The 17,486-nt window shown below is 40.9% G+C and overlaps 1 protein-coding gene across 3 annotated transcripts in view; it reads right to left on the bottom strand.

Annotated features, from left to right (window-relative positions):
- Nucleotides 1-17,486, bottom strand: part of dnah5 (dynein, axonemal, heavy chain 5) — an 83,603-nt gene that overhangs the window by 50,906 nt on the left and 15,211 nt on the right. Inside the window, exons 11-43 of one of the 3 annotated variants that reach the window (XM_047340716.1) lie at nt 17,182-17,397; nt 16,640-16,666; nt 15,992-16,099; nt 15,585-15,670; nt 14,876-15,083; nt 14,636-14,749; nt 13,776-13,982; nt 13,435-13,515; nt 12,559-12,649; nt 12,073-12,218; nt 11,520-11,697; nt 11,019-11,261; nt 10,476-10,672; nt 9,927-10,020; nt 9,125-9,267; nt 8,956-9,032; nt 8,735-8,859; nt 8,329-8,564; nt 7,738-7,956; nt 7,466-7,528; nt 7,121-7,359; nt 6,216-6,363; nt 5,983-6,075; nt 5,254-5,453; nt 4,939-5,092; nt 4,432-4,595; nt 4,052-4,208; nt 3,546-3,758; nt 3,150-3,374; nt 2,357-2,529; nt 1,180-1,250; nt 812-919; nt 469-656 (exon numbers count right to left, since the gene is read on the bottom strand). In XM_047340716.1, coding sequence (XP_047196672.1) covers nt 469-656; nt 812-919; nt 1,180-1,250; nt 2,357-2,529; nt 3,150-3,374; nt 3,546-3,758; nt 4,052-4,208; nt 4,432-4,595; nt 4,939-5,092; nt 5,254-5,453; nt 5,983-6,075; nt 6,216-6,363; nt 7,121-7,359; nt 7,466-7,528; nt 7,738-7,956; nt 8,329-8,564; nt 8,735-8,859; nt 8,956-9,032; nt 9,125-9,267; nt 9,927-10,020; nt 10,476-10,672; nt 11,019-11,261; nt 11,520-11,697; nt 12,073-12,218; nt 12,559-12,649; nt 13,435-13,515; nt 13,776-13,982; nt 14,636-14,749; nt 14,876-15,083; nt 15,585-15,670; nt 15,992-16,099; nt 16,640-16,666; nt 17,182-17,397 — 4,992 coding nt within the window. The remainder of the gene's footprint in view (nt 1-468; nt 657-811; nt 920-1,179; nt 1,251-2,356; nt 2,530-3,149; nt 3,375-3,545; nt 3,759-4,051; nt 4,209-4,431; nt 4,596-4,938; nt 5,093-5,253; nt 5,454-5,982; nt 6,076-6,215; nt 6,364-7,120; nt 7,360-7,465; nt 7,529-7,737; nt 7,957-8,328; nt 8,565-8,734; nt 8,860-8,955; nt 9,033-9,124; nt 9,268-9,926; nt 10,021-10,475; nt 10,673-11,018; nt 11,262-11,519; nt 11,698-12,072; nt 12,219-12,558; nt 12,650-13,434; nt 13,516-13,775; nt 13,983-14,635; nt 14,750-14,875; nt 15,084-15,584; nt 15,671-15,991; nt 16,100-16,639; nt 16,667-17,181; nt 17,398-17,486) is intronic. The other 2 variants (XM_047340717.1, XM_035162482.2) reach the window with 2 other exon arrangements.

Here is a 17,486-nt window from a genome sequence, read left to right as displayed (position 1 = left end):
CTCTCTTCCTCTCTCTCTCTCACACACACACACAGACACACACCTGATCTCTGACCCGTCTCCCCACACAGGAGAATTATTCCACTGTTCTGTTTAATGACTTGCCTTGGGATGGCAACTGTGCCAGGGAGATAAAGAGATATGACTATTATTGTATAAAGAGAGAGGTAATGAACACTGGGTAACTTTATTAAGGAGGCCGACCCCTGTGTTTAATATTGTATGAACTGGCTTGATAAGTAAGACAGGTTGACTGTATTTAGCCACATAAATAAAATCCTATTGCATTATTTGTTTTTGCTTGGAATAAAATCAGTATCATCATATTTTTACATCCAGTTAATAAAACTAGAGGTTCTTGTGTAGCTTTAGGGACCCATATGCATGTACTCATCTTATTCAATCTGACCAGGGACTTTCTTATACAAACACAACACAGCATTACATCATAGCACTGATGCCACTCACCATGGTAAGGAAGAGGCCAAACTCGGGGTTCATCTTCACATTATCTCCGTCCGTGAAGTCAAAGTTATTGCGGCGTTCTTTCTTGCAGGAGAGGACGACCGCGATCTGCTGGGCGGCCACCGACAGAACTGGGAGGTCGATGCGGTTAAACTCATCAAAACAGCCCCAAGAACCAGACTGAGCCAGACCTGGAAATCAGACATGTATTTTATCAATTTGTATAGTCAAATATACGGCTCCAAAAATAGCTGTTTTATTCTAACCTTTTCTGGTGCTGCTTTATCTAAAATAATATAACCTATTTGCATAATATAATTGCATCAATTTGCTTTGTGACTTTTACCTTTGAATATCCTTCCCAATCCTCTGAAGTCCATCTGGTCGGAACAGTTGAAGACAACGACGTACTTTCCCAGACAGCGGCCCATATCTTTTACGGTCTCAGTCTTGCCTAATGAAGAAAAGGCATTTTTGTTACATCCTGAGACAAAGTGCCTAATTTTTAAGTGCTGAAAGAAAAACTAATTAATCTGATCTGAAATCCTGTGGTATCGACTTATCAATCCTCTTCGCAGAATTCCACCAAAAAAATGGATTCTGCCCTTTAACTTCTGATTGTTAGTTGGAAAATTATCTTATCATCTGATTAGAGTAAAAACTATCAATCGCAAGCAATTGTGTCATGTGTCTAAATAGATTTTAAAGTCCTACCTGTTCCTGCTGGACCAGCAGGGGCTCCACCCATACTCATACCGAGAGCCTGGGCTATGGTGATGTAGCACCTGAGCAAAGAGACACACACACACTTCAGTTTCATTGGCATAAGGAAGGTGAATAGTTTAGCTTTCTCACAAAGCTGTTTCCATTCCCCTCACATTCAATCTATCTCACAATAAAACTAATGTGATATGGTTCTCTACAGGGAGGATGGAGGTCAGGGCACAGCAGGAGAATGCCGCCTCTGAAGCTGGTCTTGTTCCAAGACCCTTCAGCAGAGATGATGGCTGTCTCTGGGGCCTGACCCTGGCCTTCTGGCTAAAGGCTGTGTTCTCTTTTCACTGCAGGGCCAGCACCGTGTCAAAAATCATTCTAATTATTTCCCCTGCTCCTAATGTTCAGTCATTAGTCTGGTGTAGAAACTATGACCACTGAATTTGTACCATTGTTAGAGTGGCCATTATTATTATAGGATTATGCAAAAACTACTGAACAGATTTTTAGAAAAGCTTGAAGGATGAGACACAGGCCAAGAAAGAACCCATTGAATTTTTAGTCAGATCCAGACAAAAGGGCAGATACAGAATTTGTCTTTTTTTTTTCTTTCTCTGAGATAGGGTGATTTTTTCTCAGGGAATAATTCATGGATCTTGAAAAAAAGTGTGAGAAATTTGGTGCGGCTTGATCGAATTAAAACAGCCTGTAGGGCCTTGGTGGTGGTATGCGTAGTTGTGATTGTTGATTTTCTCACAAATGTAAAAATACATTTTTATGAGACTGCAATTATTCCCAGGTTGTGTTGTCCTTCAAACTGTGCAGCTGTTTGTACTCATGTGTAATCATTCCAATGTATCTTATGTGATTTAGCATATCTGTGGCTGTATTGTATCTGAATGTTGCACTGTATCGTTAGATTTATTATTTGAATCATGGTTTTTTTTATTTCATTGGCTTGTTTTACAGTTAGTTTGGTTGGTATTTATAACACACAGAAATTATCTATAGATATTTGTAATTATATAAGATAGGTCATCTGTGTGTGTGTGTGTGTGTGTGCATGTCTGTTTATCATTTGATATTGCCTGCTGGTCGGTACAACACTTCTTACTATTTTATCTCTGCCTTCATGAGAGTGTGTATGAGTGTGTACCCTCGTGTAAGAGGCCTCTACCTGTCAGTCAGCGGCGTAATGACAAGCCTGTCAGTGCAGCCCAAGAATTCATTCTGGTAGATGAAGACCACATCTGTGATGTTGATGACCATCTTGTCGGAGTCCTCATTGAAGTAGAAACGGCACTGCTTCAGCCACTCGAAGTCGCCGGGGGTTTTGATATGCAGTCGGCACTGGGGGAGGAGAGTAATGGGTGAGAGCGACATAGGAGAGGAGAGGGAAAGAGGTGGGGGAAGCAGATCCCGAGAAAAGATGATAAAGATAAAAGGTTGAAAACAAGGGGAGAGAGAGGATGGCAAGTGAAGAATAGGAAATTGAAGGGCACCGTTCAGGAGATGATGTGCGGGGAGAGATAAAAGCAGGAAGAAAGAGGGATGAATTGATGGAGGGGCAGGAGGTGGGGGAGGGGACAGGAAGGTTACAGGTAGAAAGAAGTTCAGAGGCAAGTAAAGAGGGAATGAAAGAAGAAGGGGTGAAAGGCCATTAGGCAGGACAGAGGCAAATCAAGGAAATCGATTGAATGAATACATGAAGCATGAAGAAATCAGGTGACAGAATAAGGAAAAAGGATGTTGAATAGAGAAATAAAATAAAACAGATTAAAATGAGCACAGAGAGAAAGGAGGATGGGACAGAAGAGGAGTGTCATTACAGGGGAGGGAAGGGAAGTAAAAAGGACGACAAAAAGATTTAGAAAAAATCTTGCCAAACGAAAAGATCTTCTGACATTCCCTCTTTTAAAACCTTTGATAGAACATGTTAAGAACTACTAAATGATCAATAGCATACTCACCAGGTCATCAAATATGTCCCTCTGGTGGACGTGAATAGTGATGAGGGTCTCGTACTTGATCCTCTCTACTGCCTCCAGGTCTTTTGTGGTCGTCTCAATCAGCGTGTTGAGCAGGTCCAGGAAGAACTGGTTGGTTTTGGCCATGACGCGGCGATCCGCTCTGGCGTTGGTCAGAGCCTCTTCAGCGTCTCTTGTCCATAGCATCTGAATGCCTAGCAGGCCCACCTGGATCAAGAACAAGAAACTCATTGCACGATGAACAAACGTGTTGGGCTCGGGCAAGTTCGGACACGCGATTTCCGATATGTTTTCTTCTCAGTACGCAGCAGTAGGTCAACAACCAAAGAATATGCCCTGTGTGTGTTAGGTGTTAGTTTGAATCCAACTATGACCTACCTGAGCGGGGTAGGAGTTTAGGAATTCGATGAGCTGGAAGCCGGAATCTTGGATGTTTTGGGAAGCCTGTCGGATCACCAAGTTCAAAGACTTCTGGGATTCACTCAGCAAAGCGCTGAGCCAAGCCTCCACGTTCCCCTCTGCTATGACAGGACGATCTAGTTCCACAGTCTCCTCCTCCCGTGATGATATAGCCAGGATACGGTCGTATACCTGGGAAAGATGACATGTTTGATTGATTAGACTAACTCATGATTCTATATCACTTTTGAAGGGAAGTCATATGATGAAATAAACTTTTCCACACTATTCTGATTAGTCAATTCAAAGGTATGGGCTTGTTTTGAATTCTGCCTGATGCAATCACTTTGCTTTTTCAGATGTTTCAGCTCTCTTGTCAGAGGGTTTGAAAGACGCCATTGTTCTGTGACACTGACAAATTAAAATACATAATGAATAATAGGAACAATGAATCACTGTAAGCAGCTCAATGAAAAAAAATTCACCTTCTCATGGAATTGGACAGATTTGATGTTGTCGAAGACGTTGAGAAGGTGGGCCTGGATAGTGTGGGAGTCGGAGGCCTGGCCCAGGATCTCGAGCAGAGCCGGGTCGGAGACAAAGAAGAAACGAGGGAACTGTAGACGCTTCTTCTCCAAATATCTGTTTGACAGCATGAAAAGAAAATGTTCGAATACTTTTTTTCTGAAAGCAGCTTGTGTTTGAAAAACTGCTGGCAGCACATCAGTAAAAAATAAATCTTGTTCTTATGCAAAGTTTTTAAAACTACACCACTTTGAGTTAAGTTTGAACTATTCATACTTCACATTGTCTTGACATGTGATCTAGATGACAATGGTTTGACATTTTAATACTTCATACGTACCCTGTAAGGGACTTCTGGCAAATCTCCAGCTGTTCAAAGAGGTGAGGAAGCAGCTGTCCCATGGTCTCATCTCCCACACATGACTGCACGACAATGGGCATCTCGTGGGCTCGCATCATAATCTTCACCCAGGATTTGTCGATGTTGGAGAAACGCTTTGCTTCCTAAAATAGAGTTGAGTAATATTTTTATCATTTTCTAAGTCCAGTTGCATTATGAAAAAGTCCACAACACTACAACAAATTATCAGATAGTTACTTTGTACATTAGGGCATGGACTACATGAAAATTGTATTTAAAGACTCAGAGTAAAGTAAAGCCGCAAGGACATTATTAACAGTAATTATACAAAAAATGATATGTAGCTGTATTTATAATATGTTCTCTCTACTCCTAACCACAAACATGACTAAATATTAGATTTAAATATTGATGAAATGATGAATATGTCATTCCGATCACCCCTCTGAAATTAAGAGAGGAATAATTCACTCCGATGTACTGTACCTTTGGCATCTGCTTGGCGATGTCTCCCCCCACAAACACAGCCTCCAGGTAGATCCAAAGGTTCTGAACAGTCACCCAGTTTTCAATGATGTCATTGGTGTTGGAGAGATTCTGAACCCACTTCTGGATCTGGGGTTTAAACGGGGTGTTGTACCTGGGAAATGAGACACAAGTAAATAAATTAAATAAATAAACTTTACATTATACCACACGTAGCTTGTGGGGTCACCGTTACATCTACATGACGATCAAAGAGCTATGATGTGCTCTCATCAAAACACACACTACTGATTAGGAGTTTTAATAGGGACATACCTGTTGCTCATTAGAGACCCCAGGACCATCAGGCTGTCCTCCATGCTGGCAATGATCTCTGCTGTGCTGTCTCCCCTCAGCAGCAGTTCTCCTCGGGTCTTAAAGTTGGCAAACGTCAAAGTCTTGTTGTCCCACTCAGCAATCACCTGTTTCAGTTTCTGCTCGATATCCCGCTCCTTCACTGCACTGATGCAGATATCCTGTGTGAGAAATGGACAGATTTGATGAAACATTAGCAATACCAGTGATAGTGGTCTTTAACACTCTAGTATAAATAATACAGGAAGTAAGGAATGTTAAATATCAATGGTGACCACAAGAAAGTAGAAAGGGAATTAATATATTACATGAGTGTAAAACCTGTGATTAATTATCAATATCCATATTATCAATATACATATTACATATTACAATGTGATTTAACGGCCTGTATACAAATAATGATTGATTTAAACACATCTATTTGTTACCAGGATTAATGCTCACTGCATTTTGGAGATAATATTAAGGCTCATTGTAACTCTGTTACTTCATGCTGTATGTACAATTCATCGAACAGAAAATTAAAGCAATGTTTATAAAATACTGTAATGTAATGAATCAACGCTGAATGGTATACATGTGTACTTTTACGGTGTTCATTAATGACATTTATCATCCGTTACGAAAATAAAGGTTCTTTTCGCAACTGTTGTGGCCTAAAATAAGAAGCCTACTGTTCACTCTTACCTCAATCTCCTCTTTATACTTGAGCAGAGGAGCCTCCATAATGTTACGAAGCTTGAATGTATCGGATTCCACCTCAAAGATATGTCCAGTCACCTGCTCACAAAACCAGATAAACCAAATGTCAACACAACACCAATTAGTATTATCTCAATAATGACTATTAAATCTGAATAACTGGAAAATGCAGTGGTATGTCAATGGCCTCAGGATGTAGGTGGCCTTGTTTCTCTGACCTCCGCAAGTCTCTTCCAGTGGCGCGCCACCATTGCCTTGTTGGTCATGAGTTCCATCAGGGGGCAGCACTCACTGAAGTCATCGATTGTTTTCTTCAGGTCCAAAAAGGCCTTCCAATCCTTCAGAGCGCGAGGCAGCTTACGACATCTGGAAGTTACACAGTCAACAAAAGCAATTAATGTTGCATTCTTCTGAGGCACGCGCACACCAGTGACACTGCACAGTTACACAGCGTAACCAGTGCAAAAGTAAAACTTCTAAACCGATGGAAAGCATGTCTGCCGGAGCACGGAGCTGCCCTGTCTTCTTCCAGCTTTGACACCAGCACATATTCCCCTTGTGATTGCTATTTGCTTTAAAACCTTCAGCTACTTTCATACTGTCACGAGAACAGAAACGTGGAGACATATATTTTTCTATTTGACGGAAAGCTTTAACTTGGGCAAATTCTCTCTGACATGTGCAGATAGAATAAATGTTTGTAGTGGTCAGAGTGCAAAGATAAACATGAATGGAGATGGTGAAATTGAACTCTTTTGGAGCATTCAGGCAATGCTTCATGAAAGCCCACCAGAGAGCGAACTTTTTGTTCTTTTTTTTTAATTAGGCCAGAAAAGGGGTGACGGCTCAGAGGGAGTTTCATCAGTTCATTTGATTTTCTTTGTGTTTCATTTTCCTGTGATCTGCTCTTTATATGGTCTTCAAAGGTGATGGTCGCCCACTTCCCATGGCAACACGATGAAAGTGTTGGAAAGGACACTTTTTTCAGTTTAATCAACGAAACACATCAGTGGAGTTCTGTTTGATCTTCAGCAGAATTTAAGTTAGAGTTTAGATCAAGTCAGCACGACAGTGGTATCAGTTTGATTTACATTCAAATGAATGTCACAGGAAATGAACTAACCTCGCCTGAAAGTCCAGCAGCTCATTGTTGATCTTTTCAATGTGGATGTCAGCCCAGAGGATATCATAGTAACTGTTGACTGTCTCGATGACACTGTTGTAAAGGCCATACAGCTTATGAAGCAGAGCCAGCTGCTTCTTGATCTCCAGCAGCTGAGGATGCTGGGTGACAGGAAGCCCAAACAACTCCTCTCCACTTGTGAAAGTGATGTACTTCCTGTGCAGGTTGTCAAATTGATTCTATAGAAAAGAATGGTCACAAAATACCAAGTTCAATCACGTTAAATATTACGATCACAAACTGATGCATACACAATATTACCAAATCCGATCGTCAATAACAAACCTGGAACATGATGAGTCTGTCACTGGCATCCTGGGGAGCGAGTCCCAGCACCATGGGACCGTCCTGTAGCAGAGAGGATAAGTTATCTTTGTCAGCTGTTACTTAAATGATTCTGAATCAAGCCACAATAATGATGTGCTATAAATAAAATAAATAGCTTAATGGGTAATTAGTCCAATATTTGTAGGTGGCTGCAAATCCTGTCTGAGTGTTAAGTATGTACAGACATGGGCACTTATATCTTGCATTTTTTCGCTCCTTTTTTCCTTTACCGTCTCATAATCGTGGTAAAATTGTTGACAGTCTGCCAGGAAGGTTTCTACGTTGCTGCCGAGCTCGCCTCTGAAGGTTGGCTGCAGGGACACCAGCTCGTTCTGTATGTCTGTGCCCAGGGACAGCAGCTTCTCCCAGGCGTACCGCATCGTGTCCACCTTCTCCGACTCTTCCTTTGGCACTGACAGCCCATATTTTTGAAGCATGGCGTAAGACTCCTGTGAAGAAAGAAGAAAGATGCTGCTACAACCTGGCAGCCACAAATGTAAAATCATACATGGAGTGCGTCATATTTCGGCATTAAATCAAATAACAGAGTTTCACCTCCTGCGCTTCTTCTGTACTTCCACTAAGATTCTGATACAGGGCTCAACCCGAACACTCAACAACTACCATAAGCCGTTTTCAGACATGAACTCCGGAAAATGTCCAGACAATTGAGTCAGAAAACAGGAAAATCTCCATATATATATATATATATGATGATATAATATAAAGTCCCTCTAGATAATTTCAGGATATTGTGTGAAGTTCTTAGCATGTGTGAAAGCAGCTATGTTGTATTAAAGACATAATGCTGTGCTTTATACCTCAATAGGTCCAACTTGGAAATCAATAGATATTTGGTGCTCTCTGATCTCCTTGAGTGATGCCATGGCGATGCGAAAATCATCCAGGTCTTTGATCTTTCGATGCAGTTTCTTTCCTGCTTCATCTACGAAGGCAAAGATATGCTCCATCTCTGAGCGATACTTCCTGTTACAGTACACTCCATAATCCACCATCCAGTGCTTGGTTTCAGCAGTGAGGGACATCTTCAGGTCCGCTAGTACAAAAAAACTGATGTTAGCAGTTGTAAGCATCAAGTTTACATTTCATGTTTGAGTTTCTATTGACACCTTTACTGTAAAGAAGGAATTGAGCGTGGTGTGTTGTCAAGCAAGGGAGTGATGTTGTAGGTACCAAAGAGAGCTAGTAACACTAAATCAATCTAACCTGTTAATATGGCCACAGCTCTGAAGGTAATGATTTCTGGTTCCGAGTTAATCTCCAGCTCCAGGTCTCGATAGAAAATAATCTGGCTCTCAAACTCTGACAGCAAGGGGTTGCCCTGGACAAATCTGAAATAAAAGCATTGTTGTGATGGTTTGTTGTTTTCAATGGGAGTAACTTCATTAAAAAAAAGTTCTCAGTGACAACAATTCAGTTTATCATACTTCTGCATGGCGTCTTCACGATCCTCTTTCCAGATGTGATGGTAATGGCTAAAACCGTCCAGAGCAGTCATCACTTCCTGCACATTCACATAAGCAGGAGTTGTGTAGGAAATAAGAGACATTCATATCTAAACATTTTGAAATTGAACTAGAATGAAAGAGCATGTACCTGTTTGGTGGAGATGATGGAGGTACTGAGATGCGCCATCAGTTTGACTATGTCCTTGTTCTCAGACACACACTTGTAGTAGTTTCTGGCCTGGAAGGGGATGGCCTGAATCACCGATGCTGAAATGTCTGAGGTGCTGCCGTCTGGAAAGAGTTTGGAGAATAGAATCTTAAATCGTTCCTGTATAACCACCCATCACTGAAGGATTGTTCAGAGAGAATATTGGAACCTTGTAAAAAGTCTCTTTTCCTTGTTGTGTAACCCTGTTCATTATGTTTCTTTTATCAGTGGATGATTTATAAATCTTATTCTACTAAAAAACCTTTTGATTATAACTCTTTTAAGGAAAAGTTTTTAGATAAACAATTTTTGATTCTAAACTGTATCTTTAGAACAGATTTCCTTTCAGCAAATCAATCATGCGTCAACTTTCTCAACTATTTCACTCCATTAGCTCCATGTTAGTTTAGTTGAATGTGACTGAAAGAGCTGCTCTGTGCGGGTGATTTAAAAAAAGCTCTCTTGTTTAAATGTCTTCCTTCCAAAGCCACTGACACATTCATGTCCCTTCCATCAGTATGACTGTCTGCTCCCAGTCAGATGGGGCTTTGCTCTGCTGAGCTGTGAAATAAGGAGATCTGATTATGAAGTGAGTGTGGTGCAGTGACTAATGATCTGTGTTCTGGTCTGCATGTTAGAAACAATATGGATGAATCACTCTTAAAGTCCAAATAGACACACGCAGATGAGGTATTAAAGTGCTGGAGTTGTGTTGACGCAGGTTTCTTATATCCTCTCATACCAGCCAGGCTCCGGTGTGTTGTCGCCCCGTCCTCTGATTCACTCTCAGAACTGTCTTGTTTCAGGGCCGCCATCCGTCTTTCATTCATCTTTCTCTGCAAAAGGGAAAACAGAGTTCAGTGAACATCTAAAGCGTTTGTTTATCAGACTGCAGGATCATTAAGTTATCAGTTCAGGAATGTAAAATTATCATTAGTTGGTTTTAGTTAAGGTCAAGGGGAGGATTAAGCTATAACCCAACTGGCATTGGGCTAACGGTGGGGTTCTTCGTGGACAGGTTGCCATCTTATTGGAGAGCTGACGTTTAGAGACAAACAACCATTCACACCTACATCGTCACCAATTAACCTAATCTGCATGTCTCTGGACTGTTGGAGGAAGCCGGAGCACCTGGAGAACACTCTCAAAGACATCGGGAGAAAATGCAAACTCTACACAGAAACGTTTGAACCTGAATTTTAACCTAAAACCATCATACCGTGAGCTGACAGTACTAACCATTGCACCCCTATGCCACACTAAATCTAACCCTCATTAAAATCAAACCAACCTTGGAGATCCTCTCTTTGCTCCACTGGCAGACTCCTTTGCTGACGCTGACCACGCTCTCCACACACCGGTTTAAAGCCTGCTGAACCTCATCCAGAGATGGAACTATTTTAATGTTGGGGATGGAGAGGGTCGCATTGACTTTGATGATTGCCGGCTCACTGCTGCTTTTGCCATGACTGGGTGATTCATCCTCAGCTACAGGGGGGTAAAGAAGAGAAGCTCTGATACAATATCATTTGATTCAAAGATGGACATTTTAGCTAAGCAGACAGAAAAGGCTAATATCAACCACAGTAATTAGAATTTACAAGGTCTTTTACGAAGTAAGTGGTTACAGCCATCTTTAGAGTTAGAAATACACGGTGGTGGTGTTGGTGCAGAGATGATGCTGCTGGCCATCCATTCAAGATTATTTATTATCTGCTACTTTTGTGTCTTTCCAAAGCAAGTTTACAGCCCAAGTCCAGGGTTATGATTAAATTAAAATCAATCTTAGCAGTATTTTTCTTAAGTTTACTGTTTAGGCAAAGTGCTGACCCACCGTTGAAATGCTGGTGTGAGGAGCATTGGACGTGCTTGCGTAGCACCTCCAGGGTGTGACGTGTCAGTCTAAGCAAGGCATCCATGTTGAGGTGGTTGAAGTGGGTGAGGAGCTCCTGGGCTTCTTCCTCCATCACTTCCATCAGGTCCCTCTTCTTCTTCTTCCTCACCAAAGGAGAGGAGGGTGTAGTGCTGGCAGGAGGGAGTGAAGTGCTTCGAGAGAAGAGCTGGCCCTCATCGTCACCTAGGATGAAGGAGGTGACACATTTCAAGTTGAACATGAATGCATTGGATTAAAGATCTCCTTGACTAATGAGGCTTTTCAAATGTGAAGTAACCAAAAGCCTAGTAGTTATGACTTTTCTATTTCATCCAATGCGTCTGTAGTGACATGCTGTTTGACATTAACGTTCTCATTTTTTCTCTCATATGTTCCATTGCATCATATACTATTCTATCTGATCTCAAAAGGACGCTGGATCTCAAAAGGATGTTAGAATACCTTCACTGTCCATGTTCTCCACGGACTTGCCCTCGGTGCTGCTCTCCTCCTCAACTTTTTCCACCATCCCACTCTGATTGTGGTCGAACTCCATCAGCATGTTGATCAGTTCATTAGTTGCCTCCTCCACCATTGAGCTCTTAGTGTTGAGACTGTGGGCTTGTCTTATGCAGAGGTCCTGCACACATATGCACATAAGACATATACATTAAATATCCCATGTAAGGCCAGTGCACTGCAGCATAGCATTAGCTGGAGGGTTTGTCCAGGGCGAATTCAACAGCAATAAAAGTCTTTTTTTCAAGACAAAACAAACTGAATTCATTTCAAGAAAGGTGGGGAGAAAATACGAAATCTTATAATTTCTCTTGAGTTAACTTTAATTCAAGTCTAAAAATAGACCTATGCTCAAGTAAACTGGGCAAAAAAAATCAAATTGTGTCATGTTCAATTAGTGTCAGTGATGTCTACACAGTAGTGGATATCCCATGGCATGGTGGTGGGGATTCTCATAAGTCGATATGTAATTCCGAAAAAGTATTTATTTATTTACCCTGGTGGTCTGCACAAACTCCTCACAGGTGAATGGTTCCTTTTCTGGCAGCTCACACAGCGTGGAGCTACTCATCTCGTGCAGCACTGCATCTATCCTAAACTCCACCAGGTCGTTCACCCTGTCCATTAACAGCTCCAGGTCGACTAGGGACACAGGGAAAACAAGAATAAGATAGGGACATGGTGGGAGACAGAAGTGTAGGGTCTGACTACAGATGGCAAACACTGGAGGGTGGGACGGAGAGGGAGGTGGAAGAGGGAGCAAATTTGCAAAGGGAGAAATTCGGATAGAGAGAGATCAGCATCAAAAAGTGTGGAGTGTAGAGAGGGGCAGGATGTATGTGGGAGAGCTACTTGTGAAAACACGAAAACAGCAGGTACATGATGAAGACATTACTGTAAATGTAATAATATGCTTGCAGTGGCAGGATGTCTCATTCGTTATCATGTGGCACAATGTGATCTCTGCATTTTTTTGTCTTACCCAAAGTCTTGTCGATGCGGCTGAGGTACTTGTCTATGTTCAGAGATCTCCAGCTGAGGGAGGTCAGTCCTGGTTGTATAGCCTCATCCACCTAAAAGGTCAAAGATGTACAGTGATGCTCTTTGGACAGTCAGTCTCATTTTGTCATAGATTTGTATGTCACATAATAATGTTGGACAAAAAGGAAGATCCATTAGCAGAACCAAAGCAAGCATCACAGCGAATGTATTCACTCGCGTCCGTTTAATTGTTCCTTTGTTTGTTTGTTTGTAAAGAAGATTACACAAAAACAACTAAACATTTTCCACGAAACTAGCATGTAGTATTGTTAGTGGTGTGGATCTGGATCTCGGGGGTGGAACCAGCAATTCTTTTACTTTTTCTTTAAATATACAAATAAAAATATCGTCTAAAACAATATTTAGTTAATAAATAACTTAAATTTCATCAATATCATCTCTTGATTCTCTGAGAAAATGCTGAAAAACACTAAAATGCTAACAGTTGAAAAAAAATCACAGCTGTGTTCTAAATGTTCTCGTGTTTTGTCTATTTTTTTTTATAGTATTTAAGTCCACCATTACATCTCTATATAACTATAAATCATATATCTAATTATATATGGGACAATTAATGTTCCATATTCAAATAAATGTATTAATTAAGAGCAGATTATGCAAATGAAACAATGTACTGTGAAGTTAAAATGAAATTTAGAAATTACAACTGAAATTATGTACAGTGAACCGTTGATGTTTTATGACATTAATCATACAATTATCAATATCAGTATCCGAAAAACTAAATATTAGGTAACTTGCAGGATATTAGCTTTAATTCAAAATAGTCAGGAATTATATCATAACCGCTCCTTACCTTAGCTACATGTGGAATGGCCAGCTGTTCAAAAGCACTGTGGATCTTAGCCCGCACTCTGGTGTTCTCAGTCAACATTAACTGCAGGGGAAAGACACTATTAGAGTTTGTGTATTCACTCACATCATTGTTGGAATGATGAATACTGATGGTACAATATAAATATAAACCTTCTTGACAATAGTTATGTCCTTCTCTACTGCTCCCTACGCTTAGTCATTTCTAAATTGTGTGGATTTCTAACGTAAATATGACAAAAGATACTTTTCTACATAAATGCACAAGTTGCTCCTTTACATTGTGTCTATTTGCACATGTGACTAACAGTGTGCTATGTCCACCTGTAGTTTGTCATAGTTCTTTTTGAGGGTGTCCTGCTTCTGCTGTAGCAGAGCAGCGAAGGGCGGGCTGTCCAGGTTCATCCTCGTCATGAAGTTCGCCTCTCTGATCTGGGTCCGAATCTCTGGGTCAAAGTTGACGAACAGCATCCCTGTGTCTGTAGATCTGACCAGCAGAGAGGCCTGCAGGCCCGCACAGTTGCGCTCCATCTGGTGAGGGTTGTGAGAAAGATGAGGAAGGAGAGCGTGAGGAAGAGGTAGAAGAGATGAAATATCTAAACAAGAAGTGTGTCGATGTCATTTTGTCATATTAATAATTATTACTTGTCCAGCGCCCATTCTGAACATGCCTGAATGTAATGGGCTGTTTGCTTAGTCTGTGGTAATGCTGGTTGCAGCTTTTTTTCTGAAACTGTAAAAGTGACCTGCTGTAGTTGAGCTGCAGCAAAGTAAAGACCAACTGTTGCACTTAGTCCGCAGACCCATAAAGCCTCTGCTGCACAAAGAGCTGTTCATCTGTTTATTCAAAGTTCAGTGAAATCTGTATGCGGAGCCTAAAACCGGAAAATCTGTTGTTGCCATTGTCCTAAATGTGCCAGTTGTCAGGAATACACTGGTCGCTCAACTATGACACCTAAGTTGATGAATCCTAGCTGCCGCTGCTATATGGCACCAATCGCATGCTGATTCTGCTTATTAATATTAATTGTATCATGTGTCCAAATCACACCAAATTAAACACTGCACTTCCTTATGCCCTTAACAATGGACAGTGTGAAGACGATAAAATGAATGGTTGTCAGGATATGCCACACACAGAAAGACAGTGCTTTGCCCAGTTCACACAATGGTTTCTCTCTTACCTCTTGCATCCAAACATCATGGTGGAAAATCTCAAACCTCACAAGGTCCCTTGCTACCCTGTTAAAGTTCTTGATGATCCTTTTGGCCTCTGGTGTGTAAAGAACTGCATGATGCTGCACAAGAATACAATGGTATTGTTTAACATTAAAGAAGAAAAAAATAGGGACACTGTAAACAAACATTAACAACACTATGGCCCTACCAAATCTTGTTGTAAAGCGGCAGAAATTCAATATCACCTGTTTAAAAATGTCCATGGGACCCTGGATTCTGCCGTAGAGCTGCCGCACCCACATGATCCTGCCTCCCACAGGGGGCAAGTCCCGGCCAAGGGGGGGGTGCAGTTTCTGCTGCTCAAAGATACTGGAGACCATTTCAATGTCATGGCCGAAATTCTGCAGAATGCGCAGGTACTTCTCGTCGACGCCAAGTGCTGGGATGCCCAGTCTGTATTTGTTTCGAAAATGCGAAATAGTTGCATTTCATCAGAATTCAAGAACGGACAACCAGTAATGGAACAATGAAATAAACTAGGGAGGAATAGAGTAAACTGTAATAATCCAGGGATAACAGTCTTTTTAGGGCAATGTCTATTACAGTAACTTCTGGCATGACTTTCTTCACTGCAGGCCTAACTAATGACATCATCTCTGGCAGTATTCCATATAGATATAAATGAGCCTGCTGACACAATGCAGGGCAGTAGAACTGGCAAAACTTATGGAATTCATTATCGTTGTTAGTTACAGATGTATTTAATCAGGCAAATTGTCCACAGCAAGAAAGCGTTTTCTTTTCAAAGTCGGCCATTTGATTGGGGATTAATTAGAGGCTGCGTTACTGAATGAATGCACTCGTCTGTTACTGATTAGCAGGTTCGACAGAGGAAAAGCACTTTTCTGTGCTGTGGATCAGACATGGTGCTAAATAGTGTAAAGAGTTGGTTACCTTTCAAATTTCTTCAGCACATTTATAGCTCTTTCTGTGTTATGAATTGTTTCAAAGGTGCGATCCATAAAACTCGTGATCTGATCCTGGAAACACAAAAACAACAAGAGATCAAGAGAGTGACTGATGAGCCAGAGCATTAGAAATGTTCGCTGCACACTGAGTGTAGACGAGTCAAAAGTTTAGTAAGATTTGTTATGGCAGAGCACTGTACACCTGTATGATTCCCACTGGTATATGGACTTTTGTGGACACCATGTTAAACAGTATATGTATAATCTGCCGCGACAACATAAAACATGTGGTGTGATCCATTTCCACTCACCGTACAATATAGACAAAACAAACTAATTAGTTTTGTCTGTAATATTTCTAATATATTCACTTATAATACAAAGAGTACTTACATGGAGCTCAGATGTACTTTTGCAGAACTCTTGGTGGTCAACATCGAAGTCAGTTCTTCTCTGGTCAAGGAAACTGTAATTTTTCTTCTTTATGTTGTGCACAATGGCCTATCATAACAAAAACACAAGCATAAAAACAGTCAAATGTGTGCATGCCCAACAAATGCATGTCTGCTGCAGTCAGTCCTGAGCTTGGGAATTCTACTATATTTGATCTTTAATCCTTTTTTTGTTTTTTCAGCAAATGGCTTTAGGATGACATCACACTGATGTTAACAACAAACTATTATCTCAGTCAGAAGGGTTAGTCAAGGTTTTACAATAGGACAAGCTTAATGCATTTTAATGATAGTGGAAATGTAACAGAATGTTAAACCTTAATGTAGTTCTGTTGAGGTACTTGGGCTATGAAAGGAATGCTTGCTGGGAAAAACGATGGAACAACACAAACCAATGGAGCAACTAATATGAACAAAACATGTTTAAGTTGCTCCTGTGGTCATGATCCATGCAGTTAGTATTATATGTTACTAAGTGAGATATATATGGTAAAATTCCACCATGTCTCAGAATTTTACCACTGCATGCAGTCAACTCTGAAAGTGGACCATGCATTGCTAAAAGTTGTAGACTACGTTGAGACGTTACCTCCCATTTCCCCTGCATTTCTGCAGTCTGCACATTCGAGGAGGGAAAAACAAACACATATCTCATATCAATATACTCTTCAGGGGGAAAACATCTGAACACCAATTAGAAAAGGTGACGCAATTCATGAATTCAAGTGTTGTTTCCTGTAACCCGAGGCAGCGCAGTATGATTTTGTAAACATAATTGTGTTTACCACAAGCCAAGGAAAAAGACAGTAATCTGGGAAGGGCACGCTGATGTACAACCTGAAACCTTTTGTTTAACTAAATCTAACTCACTTTGGTAGTCTCCTGAGCTGCAATGCAATTTTTAAAAAAAGATGTTTCGAATTTCTCAGCGTATAAAACTGTAATCTATATCGGTCCATAAATTACACGTAGTCAAGCAATTCAGGTAAATAATTAATGAAACTAAATCTGATATCATAAGCAGGAGAAATACAGACTCAGCTGGATAACAGTGGCATTTCATCAGTTAATAGAACGCCGCTGTTTGTTGTTTGATGTATGAACGACAACTTGATCAAACGATGTACCCACTTCAAACCTGGTGGCCATGGTCTCCAGTGCTTCGATCTTGGAGTCCTGCAGAGAAGAGTAGTTGGAAAACGTCTCGAACATTTCCAGGATCTTGTTGAGTCGTCGCTGGAATGTGTCAAACTTCCCAAAAATGTACATCTCGCTGAAGTCAAACTGTTTCTCCGAGGGAGTCTTCTCCAACTCCTTCTTTGTTTTATGGAACCACCACTGGTATTCCTGCATGACGCAGTTTGTCACAGAACAAAGTTACACTTTCATTCAACCAATCCACGTCTAATAATAACTCATTCTAACAAGTGTAACGT

This window comes from Hippoglossus stenolepis, chromosome 8 (assembly GCF_022539355.2).
Source record: "Hippoglossus stenolepis isolate QCI-W04-F060 chromosome 8, HSTE1.2, whole genome shotgun sequence".
NCBI classification, from domain to species: Eukaryota; Metazoa; Chordata; class Actinopteri; order Pleuronectiformes; family Pleuronectidae; genus Hippoglossus; species Hippoglossus stenolepis.
Note: the sequence above shows the minus strand (reverse complement) of the source record. Positions and strands in the feature narration are given on the sequence as shown.